Source organism: Protomyctophum parallelum, assembly GCF_964188405.1.
Source record: "Protomyctophum parallelum genome assembly, chromosome: 10".
Lineage (NCBI taxonomy): Eukaryota > Metazoa > Chordata > Actinopteri > Myctophiformes > Myctophidae > Protomyctophum > Protomyctophum parallelum.
In genome coordinates, this window is record NC_139704.1 from 13543839 (window position 1) to 13556895 (window position 13057).

A 13057-nucleotide genomic window follows, 5' to 3' on the forward strand; every position below is an offset into this window, starting at 1 on the left:
GCATCGTCCTCATCTATTCTGGGCTGGTCTCATCTGCAGTTGCAACACAGTGTGTCACTTCGGAGTTTAACGCTCTTCCAGAGGCAACTGGCCAGTGGACGTGTTCCTCCCACTACTGTACTACATTTTCCACTGAGCGACAAGGCTGCACATTGTGCAGAGAGAGACCGGCCAGCCAAGGTTACACAGTCATTCTCACAAAGGTAGGTTACCGTTTTCAGTCTGCGTTGGATTTCCAAGATTTTAATTGAATTGAATTGAATTTTTTTTGTGGATGAATGATCGCCTTTATACTAAATAGACGTAAGGGTTTATGCTTTTTGTGCAGCGTCGTCAAAGCAAATAGTTGGAGTGATGCTGTCTGAATCGTTGACCTCTACCGTAACATAGGTACCATAGTAGATGCGAACGTCAAGCGACAATACAACGTTATCTTCTCTCGTCCATCTTCAGTACCATTGCAGTAACCTATTATTTATTTGCTTTATAATATTCTACTGATCGGTCTTGACTCTTTTGCACCCAAACTAGTTTTTTCTTCTTACCCCATAACTTTATTAATGGTATTCTCACTGGGTGCAGTTCGAGATTGTGGTCGAAGTTTCTCCAGAATTAATTATTGAATGTCTTCTGGCTGATGAATCTTGCAGGCTACAGTATAGGTATATGGATAGGGACCTACCTATTGCTACCAGGTTTACTGATTACACATTAAAACATATTCAAATGCCAATAAAGTTATTGTTAGTCTATTTTATGTGATAGTGATACTCATGAGAAACTACAGAGTACCTAGCCAGTGATTTATTTATTTTATTTTATTAAATACAATGCACAGGCAGCACAGATATATATTGTACCTAATTTATCAGGATATAAAGTCACATGACTTATCTATCTCCATTGCAGATTGCAGTCCTGTTATTTCCCTTGCATTCTGTGCAGAGCGCAAACTACAGTTGATGCATTGCACTTTTGGAGAGATGCAGGCTTCTATTTCTCGCTAAGCACATTTTGGCTCCAGGACATGCACTGTGCAGCTAAACAGAAATGACACTGTTATCATGCTATTGGATTGTGGCTCATTGTATAGGCTTGCTACTAATGAGGGCTCCCAGCTTCCCAGATTATGATGTTTGAGCATCATGCTTCAGTTATAACCGAGCCATTGATGTTCGTGTGACATGATCAGAATAAGCCTCACTTCACTTCCTCCTGTGTAGACTAATGGCCAATGGCTGACACAGCTATTAGTAAAAAGGCAATTTGAAGCATAAACCATAATGGTTAAATCCATGCTTAGGCCTACACGATTGTTTCCACCATAGCGTATAAAGCATTAATCACATCAACCTTACTGTCACAAATTTGTCAGCACTGTATGTTCAAGTGCTACTCTGAAGATGTTACTCTTAGCATAGTATTTAGATTAGTTATCTATAATCTATTTTATTGATCAGAATAAGACGAATTAGGTACATATATATATTCCATATACATAGTCTCTGATGTGCCAATCCAATTATTGTGTCAATCATATTTTTATGTTTTCTTGCTGTTTAAGCAAAATGTGAAACATTATCTATCACATTTCTGACTTCCAGGGTCATAACCTCAGTGTCATAGACCTGTATCAAGATATGCATTAAGAGAAACATGCATTGAACCTGTCTTGGACAAAAACAAAGTACTCTCTAGTCTACAGTCTAAACAAGATACAGTATCAAAGTCAGAATCAAGATCATTGACTGTCTGCTAATGTTCAAAATGTGTCTTAATATGTGTGGATATTAGCACAGGGTAAAAACAAGAAGAAAGAAAAACTGAAATAAGAGCAGAGAGAGATATAAAGTAGAGCAAAAGGCAAAAGTAGTTAATAAAAGCAGTTTTAAAAGAGAGATCAGAAATTTGACTGTGCAGCGTGCATACACACCGAAGGAGGTGATGCAATAAACATGATGAATAGCCGACCATAGATATCGGCATATACAAGTCAAATAATGTGTTTACATTTCATAATGGATTTGAGTATATGGCCCCAAGTGGTGTATTGGTCCACTGTGCCTTTGGGTAATTTTATAGAATATAATTAATTCAGCCTGAAGTACGTTGTGAGAAATAAAGATCTGACATGCAAATAAATACTTGTAATACCTGAGGCTGTACAGTGGAATAGTGCCAGTGACTCAGGATTGTGTTGACGTAAGGTTGTTGTGTTGTTTGCGATGGTAGTTCAAGCAATTTGAAACTCTGCTATGACTTATTTGTCCTTTTCCTTTTGACTGCCCTATGGAGGGGCTTGATTAGGGATCAATACGCTTTAAGAAATCATAATCTTATTATTATTATACTCACTATTTATGATCTATGTCACATAATCCACATTTTGGAATAGACACACATCACCATTCCTTATTTGTTGTCTTTTAGGTGATAAATGGAGACTTTTAACTACAAATTAAACACCTATATTGAATCATGGATGGGTCCAAGAGGTAAGGCCTTTGCAAGTCTCATATAATTCAGAATAAGAATTATAACTATTGCCATGTCTGTGTGCACATAGGCCTATGAGGAATTTATCTCAGGTGCATTATACTTAATAACAACAGTATAGAAACATTTCAGTTATTTGCAACGATTTACTAGTTTAACGAAAAAAAGATAGAACTTTGGAGGTGGTTTAGAAAGATTGTTAGCCTTCCGATCTTTGATTCAGCCCCTCTTTGGATATTCAGCCTCACAAAGCATAAATTATGTTGCGTTATATCAATTATTGTGTGCGATGTCCATCTTCACATGGAGAATGGTCTGGCACAGGAAAGCTGCTATGATTCATTTTTTTCCATTGCTAACGTAACCTTTCTAGATGTTAAACAAACATGGTCTGGTACTTACTGATATGTTTCACTATTCACTTCCAATTATGTCTGCATTCATCAGTATGTTGTACTTTGTGCTATTTCACAAGAGAGCAGTAAATATATAGCGAGGTCTCAGAATCACAAGTGGGCCAATGTACTTTTCGTTTCCACTTGTTTCAGATACACGGGTGAAGGGATGGCTGCTTCTAGACAACTATCCCCCAACCTTTGCACTGACAGTAATGTACCTTCTGATCGTATGGATGGGGCCCAAGTATATGAGAAACAGACAACCAGTCTCCTGCAGAGGTCTCATGGTGGTCTACAACGTGGGCCTCACACTCTTGTCCTTCTACATGTTCTATGAGGTAGGCACAGTATATGGTGACCATATTATGTCCCGGCTTGTCTGGGATTGTCCATGTTTAAAGCGTTATCTCCTGACAACTGACAAATATCAATAAAACACTAAAGGCTCATACATAGTCTGGATTTTCGGTGGTGGGGTGACCACCGAACTACAACATGACGTCACGAGCCGCGGTGAAGAGCAAACCACCGCCACCGCTCCAACCCTCCAGTTTTTACTCACCACCGCGCAACGTTATTTCAGCTGTTCAGGTGGTCAGCTCACAACCGAAAATCCAGACTATGAATAGGCCTTAAAATGTCCTTGTTTTCAACATTCACTACCAAATTGTCCTAATAGATGTACCATCATTCGTGGTGTACAAAGGTGCGGACCGTGCGGTCACTATGTGTGCTGCTTTAAAATTGTCTGCCATCCTAATGAAAACACCAAGCGTTGTTGATTGGGTCTGTACTTGACTCCCTTAACTTTCACTCTAGTCTACACCAACTCTCTTCAACAAAAATAGAAGATCTACAAGCTCTGCTGTTTTGGCTGTATATTCACCTATTATGATGTGTCCAGAGCAGGGACCAGGGACGCTACAGTTCATGTGAAGGGTCCTTCTGGTTTAGGGGTTTGAAATGATGGCCACCTTGGGTAGGTTGGCCACTTTTGCACTGGTATACTGAGGCAGTCCAAAGGAAGCACTGCAATGCTACACTGCAGAAGTACATAATTAGAAAGGTCCCTGTATGGCTGCATATTCACTGGAAATATACAAGGGAAGTTGCAGTTATTGCTGCATGTGGTTTTGTTCTGTATTGAGTGACACATTTAATTCTTATCAGTGGCTACTGGCGTCATGCACTGAAAGACGCATAAGACACAATGCTATTTGGGAGCTAGAGAGGGACACAGCTGGACTGTGATGGGATCATTGTTTCAACAATCAGATCCCTCATACTTTCTCACAGACATCAGCACAGCCCTCTTTTGTTTTCTCAAAAAACGCCGCTTTAGGAAGTAAAAAAAATGAAAATACCTTGTTTATTGTTCTCTATCCAGTGATGAAACTCTACTCTTAGAGTAATTGATCATTGTTTCAGTGAAATTGTTTGAATGGAATGATGTTTATTTATTGTAGTCCATTGGCTCCACCCGTAGTGACCCTTTAGAACAATATACCGTATGTTCTATTTGCCAATTAACCCCTTAAAGCCCTATAGTGTATACTTCATTGTGCGATGAGTAGCTAAAATAACTGATCAACATGCTCAAGTGACATAATGACATAATGACATGACCCAAAATAGGGATGCCAGACTGAAAGTGGTTATAAGGTTAGATGAGGTTGCAGGTTTTTCATGCACCTGTAAATATAAACGATCTCCTCTGTGCAATCCTCTCCATCCAGCTCCCTGTCTTTCTTTCTGCATTGCGTAAGCCCTCAAACGCCTAGCTTGGCTCATGCAGCGTGATTCATTAAACCTTGTACTCAGCCATCGACGGCTGAACTTTTGGCACTCTATAACCAATGCCATCTGAGTTCAATCAAAGAATTATTTTCTTGTCAACTTTCCAGATCACAGTGCTTTTTTAATCTTCTAATGCTGTGATAATAATTACATTACGACAGGATAACGCATGCTGTTCTTTTGCTGCAGTGTGTGCAGACTTGCCAATGTATAATGCATGGTCACAAAGTCAGTGTATTCTATGTTAATATTGATGATGAAAGTATTCTGGCTCTTTAACCACTTAAGCCCTAGGCGATATTTATACTTCATCATATGAATATCAAGAAAAACAACACGTCGCAGCAACGCATTGTAAGCTTGTAGAACATCTGTTTTTGTAATAATAAAAAAAAGTATTTTAAAACCTTGGATTGTCAAGGTATCCAGGTGTCCAGGTATCAAGGTTATAGGCTTTTCACTTACAATTTGATTTCCGTTTACAGAAACAAGCCATACCAGTTATAATGAATGTGACTGGTCATCACTCCCCAGCACTAAATAATAATGATCCCCATATGAGAGCTTAGACCGGCACTGTCTTTTCGGATTACTTTGATTACTGCTTTGACTCTGGCACACTTGCACATGGACCACTAGGATGTACACTACAGAACTTTGACAGATGCCTGTTAAGGATAACTGTCCTATATTAATCGTTGATAGGCTGTACATACTCTCTACACAGTGTACGAGTACTGTGTATTCATCCAATGATCCAGATACTCCCTGTTAATAGCGTGTTGACATATCCATTGATATATTATTTGGACTAGTCCTTACCCGTTGTGAGATATTTCCCCCCTTGTGGCCGTGGGGGGTACTGCGCCCGGGTGCATTTGTAATTGACTAATAAATAAATTAATAATCATTAATGTGTCAAATCGAAAAAAGGGCTTTCTTTACGCCCTCCATATTCATATGGTCAATGCCTGTGTGAAAAGTGGGAGCGATTGGTGCAGGCAGTAAGGAGCTACGGCAGTGTTTCTGACAGACACACACACAGACACACACTCAGACATTGTTAGAATTATAGTATGATGATGATGATGATGATAGATAGATATAATCATGTATATTCACTGTTAATATACTATACATTATACTATTTATTGATAGTATTGATAGAGTGCAGATGTCTATAGTGTCAAATCAATCTAACCATCTACTATATTTTATTTGTATCTTTTATTTGATCTCTACCAGGCTGGAAAGATGTACACATATCTCTACAAAGAGTTATGTGATGTCTTTGGTGTTATGTGATAAACATGTATCATAGCAATTGTTTATATTCAATTTTGAATGGCTATAATTGGCATCCAATATTTTCTGTTCTGTGCCTATTTCACAAAGAATGTCCAAAACACATGAACTATCTGATTGATACCAAATTTATTAACACAACATCCAAACAATGCCAAATTGGAATTTACATTGATGAAAATTACATTGATGTGATTACGTTGACGAGCCTCTATAGAGTGCACCTCCAAAAACGCTTTCACATCTGCCCATAGAGACCACAATTGAAAAAGTTTGCCCCTTTCTAGTTCCTCATGGTTATTATTTGTCTGCATATTCGTTTACTTTATTGAATTCATGTAAATAGCCACATTGTCATGCAATTGAATTGATGTGTGCATAGTTGTGGATGTGTCATGTGAGGTTATTTATTATGATAGCCATTTATCTTTGTGATCCTTTCTCCAGCTTGTAGCTGCAGTTTGGTACGGTGATTACAACTTCTACTGTCAGGATACACACAGTGACCCAGAAGCAGATAACAGGGCAAGACAAGACATGTTTTATCTTTAAAAAAAAACATTTTTATATTCCTTTTACTTTCTTAATGTCATATTACAACATTTCCTTCTGTAAATGACCTGCGTGGTTGTTATTTTTTGTACTAGTAGGCCTACAGCTTCTTTCTCATCAGCCTTTTTCAAATCTGTGTCTCATTTATGCGAGTCTGCTGCACCTTGAAATCCTTGTAGAAGTGCTGCATTGTCATCACAATGAAAATCTAGTAGAATTGTGCACAGCTTTGCAGTGATAAACAAAACAAGTTGGATCAGTGTGTGTCCTCTGCATGTACCCATCCTATAACTACTAGGAGCAGTGATCAGCCATTCTATGGCGCCCGGGGAGCAATTAAGGGTTAAGAGTTGCTCAGGGAAACACTCAGGGACACACATCGTCACATTGCTGTCATGGTCTGGAGTCCTACCTGGGATACCCAGGGCCTCTACCTGGGATACCCAGGGCCTCTGGCTTCCCAGAAGGGCTCATTAACCACTTAGTCGCAGACTCGCATTGCTGATAGACTCTACTTATATTAATTTAATTAATATATTAATTGGCGGTGAATTCATAGTGATTACTTGCGCAAGCAGAGCGCGCAAGTAATGTTTTCGCCCGGTCTCCTCCGTCGTGACAGCTGTTCCGCCATTCGATGTTTATGCAGAAAAACATCAAATCTGTGCCTGTTTTGCTGGGACCAAATGACCACAAATGACCATATCTCTTACGTCATCATTTAGAGCTAGTCATACGTATACTATATACATAATCAGTAAAAATAAAATAGCAAATTGTGCCTGATCTGCTGGGACCAGAGTACATGGTGTGTATATGTATGACTAGCTCTTAATGATGAAATATGGTCATTTGTCAATATGGTCATTTGTGGTCATTTGGTCCCAGCAAACCAGGCACAGATTTGCTGTTTTCTTGCATAAACATCAAATGGCGGAACAGCTGTCACAGTTTTTGGCGCAAAGTAACCACAGTATACCGCTAATCAACTTACAACTACACACTTTATACAGTATAGAGTATAGAGTATATATGTATACGTATATAGTATATGCCTATATACTATATATATACTATATATATTTCTTACGTCATCATTTAGAGCTAGTCATACGTATACTATATACATAATCAGTAAAAAATAAAATAGCAAATTGTGCCTGATCTGCTGGGACCAGAGTACGTGGTGTGTATATGTATGATTAGCTCTTAATGATGACGTAAGAAATATGGTCATTTGTGGTCATTTGGTCCCAGCAAACCAGGCACAGATTTGCTGTTTTCTTGCATAAACATCAAATGGCGGAACAGCTGTCACGGTTTTTGGCGCAAAGTAACCACAGTATACCACAGTATACACACTCACACACTCACACGGTTCTTGACTGTTACACTTACTGTACCTCTCCCATGTTTCATTCTCACTGCTGTTGCTGCTATGACATCTGATTTTCTCCCCAAATTTTTTGTATTGTGTCAAGCAATACACTTTTTGTTCTTTAGTGTTTATCATTGACTCATTTTCCAAAATGTTGATTTGTAATTTTCTGCTTTTCCCTTTTAGATTGTCAATGTTCTATGGTGGTATTACTTCTCCAAACTCATTGAGTTCATGGACACATTTTTCTTCATACTACGAAAGAATAATCACCAGATCACGTTTCTACACATCTACCACCATGCTACCATGCTGAACATCTGGTGGTTTGTTATGAACTGGGTACCCTGTGGCCATTGTGAGTGCTTTAACATTACTTTACCCTCCAGTAACTAAAATCACTCAACCACGCATCCACATGTGCCATTTAGCCTCACGGTAAGCTAAATAATTTAGATTCACTAACAGTACAAGTCATTGGGCCTTAACCACTTTAGCCCTATATAATTTGTCATACAACAAAGCCAAAATAATAACGCATCTTACAATCTGTAATGTCATCCCCAAAAAAGTGCTGAAAGTGGTTTTATAGGACCTAAGGATGTAGATACATGCAATTGTCATTGTTAAATTGCCTACTGGGTTGGCGGGCGAATGCACTGATGTCAGATAGAAACATAAGCTGTTGCCCAACAACGCAGATTTGCGCATGTGATGGGGCTTGCACATGCCTAGAGAGTGCATTGCGTCGGTTGGTGGACCGTGTGGACGTCACAAACGTAACGTGCACTGATGTCACAGGTGGTCGGCGGACAACAGCCACTGATGTAAGGCACAAACAGAAACCGTTGTCCAACAACCAAGGCCCCAGAAAGGCTGGCCAGCGTTGCAGCGCTGAGCCCTACTGGTCAGAGCTAAGAATGCAGGCAGACTTGCAGCTCGGGTTTAACCAAGCCCCAGAAGGGCTGGCCAACATTGAAGTGCTCTGCCCTACTGGTCAGAGCTGGAGCTGCAGGCGGGCCCGCGGATTTAGCATGAGGAAACCGTGCAGCTGGGGTTTAACATTGAGCACTTCAGCATTTTGGACACCAAATATTGATTGAAAAAATGCGGAAGTAGACCGTTCTTCTGGGTGCTTCAGAACACTACAGAGCAACTTCCAAACGAAATGAATAGTAGGGGACGGGGAATCAGGATGTCCGCCCTCGATCCTTTATAACTCTATGCCAACAACACAGCCCGTTGTCTCTTTTATGCCCATATATGGAGTTCCCTGCTAGCCATGCCCAAATATGGAGCCCAGGCCAGACTATGACATCATATTGATGATATCAGAGTACTGATGGTCGATCGGTGGACAACATGCACTGATGTCGGACAGAAACAGAAACCTTTGTCTGAGCTCAAGGTGTATGGCCTGACCGCTCTGACTGAAAAGTCAGTACTGTCTAAACATTGGTGACATGCAGGAAGTCATCGCAGAATTCACGACAATGTTTGGTAATCTAGACAATGGCAATGTTAGTTAACTATCTATGGCAATGTTAGTTAACAAGCCTACTCTGACCTGTCGTACATTGAAAGCTGATATAAAATTCTATTAAACGCTATAATTTGACCAGATTCCCCACGGATATGCCCCCCTAATGTTTTTCCCTCTACACTATATATCTTAAAATAGCTGATCTACAAGCTCCACATTGTGATGCATTGTGAGCTTGTGGACTATTATCGCCAAATTTAATTAATTACCGGTAATTAAATTTATACTGCTATGCGGCACAAATGTTATGCAAAGCTCGGCCAATCATTTAAGCCGAGTGATCGGTTAGCCAATCAGGGGCACACACACACACACACACACACACACACACACACACACACACACACACACACACACACACACACACACACACACACACACACACACACACACACACACACACACACACTTTGTTTTATCTTCTCCATTGCTCAACAAAAAAATGCTAATTTTCATTGACTGGTATTATTCACTTCAACAGCATACTTTGGTGCCTGCCTGAACAGCTTCATACATGTGGTCATGTATTCCTACTATGGCCTGTCAGCCATCCCAGCCATAAGGCCTTACCTCTGGTGGAAGAGGTACATCACACAGCTACAGCTGGTGAGTTACTCCTTCAACATTGCACAACCTGTGTGAACTAGAGAATTTGGTGGTTAAGAGTGTCATGACTTCCACACAATTCAAATAAGACCGGTAGAGAATAACTCAGATACCCTACTTGGAGACGAGACTCCAGGACACACTTCTCAAGGCAATACCTAGAGATAGCTAGTTGCTAAGTAAGGCGAGAGCCTCGATCAAACATCAACTTAAATACAGGATAACTCCCTCCAGTGTGACAAAGCTCCCCCTCAACCTAACAGCAACAAATAGCATTGGCTGACTGAGCTATGCACAGTTGTAATGTTGGCTTGAGCCATTTTATTTCTAGCTGAGGTATTTTGCATCACTATGGGTATTCTTCATACAGATAACATAAACTAGCATTCCTAACTGTAGATTGCTGTATTTCTCTGTGCTGTCTTTGTTCAGCATGAACCAACTTTCCAAGTTTAGATATTGTGCCTTAATTTCTTTGTGCTGTCTCTGTCCAGATCCTATTCTATAGTTATCTATTAAACACTATATACTATGGGTGGCTTCTCTTGTGACTGTTTAGGTTCATTATCTTACACTTATGAAAATGGGTCATCAAAAGTCTCTTGTTCACCTTTGTGACAAATTCGTACAATCTTGAGTGTTCATTTATCCACCTGTCTCTGGGAGTATACAAATGTGTATAATCCAAGGAACCAATGACATACTCTGCATTTGCTCAATAATTTGCATTTGCTCAATTTAATATGCAACATTTCGGTCAAGGTGTATGTCTTAAGGTAATGGTCCTTGACCAAAACATTACCTATTATTACCTATTATTAAATTGTATCTTTGTTGAGCAAGTGCAGTGTGGATGATTCCATACATGATAAACAAAGTATTGTAACGGATGAAAGACGTCTTTGTCCTGTGTGTTGGTTTTGCTGTTTTAATATTCAAGTGCTCTTGGACTAGCTATTTTCCTGCACCATCCTTTTATACAGTACCTTTTAGCCACAGCAAAGCAATATTTATACCTTCCATATTTTAGGCACTGATCAATCGTACTTAACCATGCATTTTTTCTCTCTCTCGCTCTCTCTCTCTCCCACAGATTCAGTTCTTCCTAACTATGTCACAGACACTGTGTGCAGTGATATGGCCAGTGTGTCGTTTCCCCAGGGGCTGGCTGTATTTCCAAATAGGTTACATGGTCACACTCATTATCCTTTTCTCTAACTTCTACATTCAGGTGAGTTGGCAAACATTTGTTAACATTTCAATTTGTGTTTCTTCTTTTCTCCTTTCGTTTCGATAATCGAGTATCGAAAAGAAACCACATAAAAAGCATCAACGTCCCTCTCCTCTCTCCCACCACAGACCTACAAGAAACACAGCACGTCTCTTAAGAAGCATCAGAATGGCTCTTTTGCATCAGTAAATGGACATGCAAATGGTAAATCAGCAGTGGAAAACAATGAACAAAGGAAACTGAGGGTGGATTGACAGATGAAAAACCTTGCCAAATTCTTCTTATTGTAGAATAGCTATACTGTAATGCTGCTAGGAGTGAAATGTATCTTCTTATACAAGACATGACTTAGAATAGCCTCTAGAATATTTCACTTGGGCCAAAAAAGAGAGCCATAGCTTCATTCAGTATATCTACAGACTGCGTTATTTTGCACACATTACCAGTCATGGTATTTTAATCAAAATGTGCTTTGATATAGGGGCAGGAATAATGTTGTATGGTTAATCACATGCTACATGACCTTTGGCCCTAGTAGAAGATTCACTCAAAATCTGCACAGAAAGTCCAAAGATCTAAGCTTCAGTGAACTGGTAAAACTACAGGTCCCATCATGCTATGGGACCAAGTTTTGAGCTACAAAAAAATTGATGAGAATAACATATACCGGTAAGTGCTTAATCATGTTTTTTTAATATGCAAACTTAGTCTGCATATTGTATCAAGATGTGTCCATCTTGCCTGACCTGGTTCATAATATTATTTATGCTCACATCTATGTAGTTACACAGTGAAATCCTCATCCTCAACACTAGCAATGTTTAGTTTTGTTTTGGGGTCCATGCAGTCAGTCTTGTGACGTGTAGAGCTAGGGACCACAGACTTGAGGTGAGTCTCTACACTAGCTCAATAAATGCTGGTTTAGAACTAAGATGGGAGTTTTGTGAGGACTGTTCAATGAATTAATCAATTATCTATGTTAAAGAGCCAATTTCTCATCATGTGACAGTGTATTTATTGCATAAAACTAATTTAAAATAATTACATTTAAAATATATGAAATAAGACTAAGCCCATAGCTCTGCAGCAATACTATTTACTGATAACATCATCTTTATCCAGTAATTCATATCATACAGTTTAGAGAAATGCTAATTAATGTAGTGCAGTAAAATGCATGATGCAAGAATCTGATATTAATGCGAGGTATCAATTCGTTCTTTATATACTAGAGTCATTATGCAAATAGGGTGCCTTTTGGACATACATTAGTATAGCTTGGTGTCCAGTTCTCATGTTTTAACCCTCCATCAGAAATATGTTTGTTTCCAGAAAAGCGCAATGGTCGAACTCAGGCACTTGAATACTGAATTTATGACACATTATCATTATTATTGACACGTATGTCAGACCTGTTGTTACCAACACATACTGTACAATATTTATATATATTAATAAAGTGGTTCGAGTCATGTTAATTGAGAAATGCACCTTTCCCCACAATCGCATTATGCCCTATTTCACTATATTAATTATATTAATTTGGAAAACTATTTAATACAATGTATTTTTTACAATAAAAGCATTTGTGCTAAAGTGTTGCTTTTCCTTCATAATTTCTTTTACACCATGGTGTAAGAGGTGTCATTGTCAAGGAAACATTCCCCTGTTGTGCTTCATCATGAAGAATTTACAGTATACTGTAGCTTTTCAAATTAACTGAGAAATTATATTTGGAATATAGCATAAAT

General features: G+C 39.1%; 1 protein-coding gene across 2 annotated transcripts; it reads left to right on the plus strand.

Annotated features, from left to right (window-relative positions):
• The first annotated feature begins 82 nt into the window (after positions 1-82).
• elovl5 (ELOVL fatty acid elongase 5) lies at positions 83-12831 on the plus strand. Of its 2 annotated transcripts, none has more exons than XM_083774463.1 (8): positions 83-203; positions 2431-2495; positions 3045-3232; positions 6444-6521; positions 8113-8284; positions 9951-10075; positions 11169-11306; positions 11435-12831. In XM_083774463.1, exons 2-8 carry the CDS (start codon positions 2438-2440, stop codon positions 11558-11560), a joined length of 885 nt encoding a protein of 294 aa, XP_083630589.1. In that variant the 5' UTR covers positions 83-203; positions 2431-2437; the 3' UTR covers positions 11561-12831. The 2 variants fall into 2 exon arrangements, with proteins under 2 accessions (XP_083630589.1, XP_083630590.1); XM_083774464.1 differs by having other exon boundaries at positions 3045-3193.
• Positions 12832-13057: the final 226 nt, after the last annotated feature.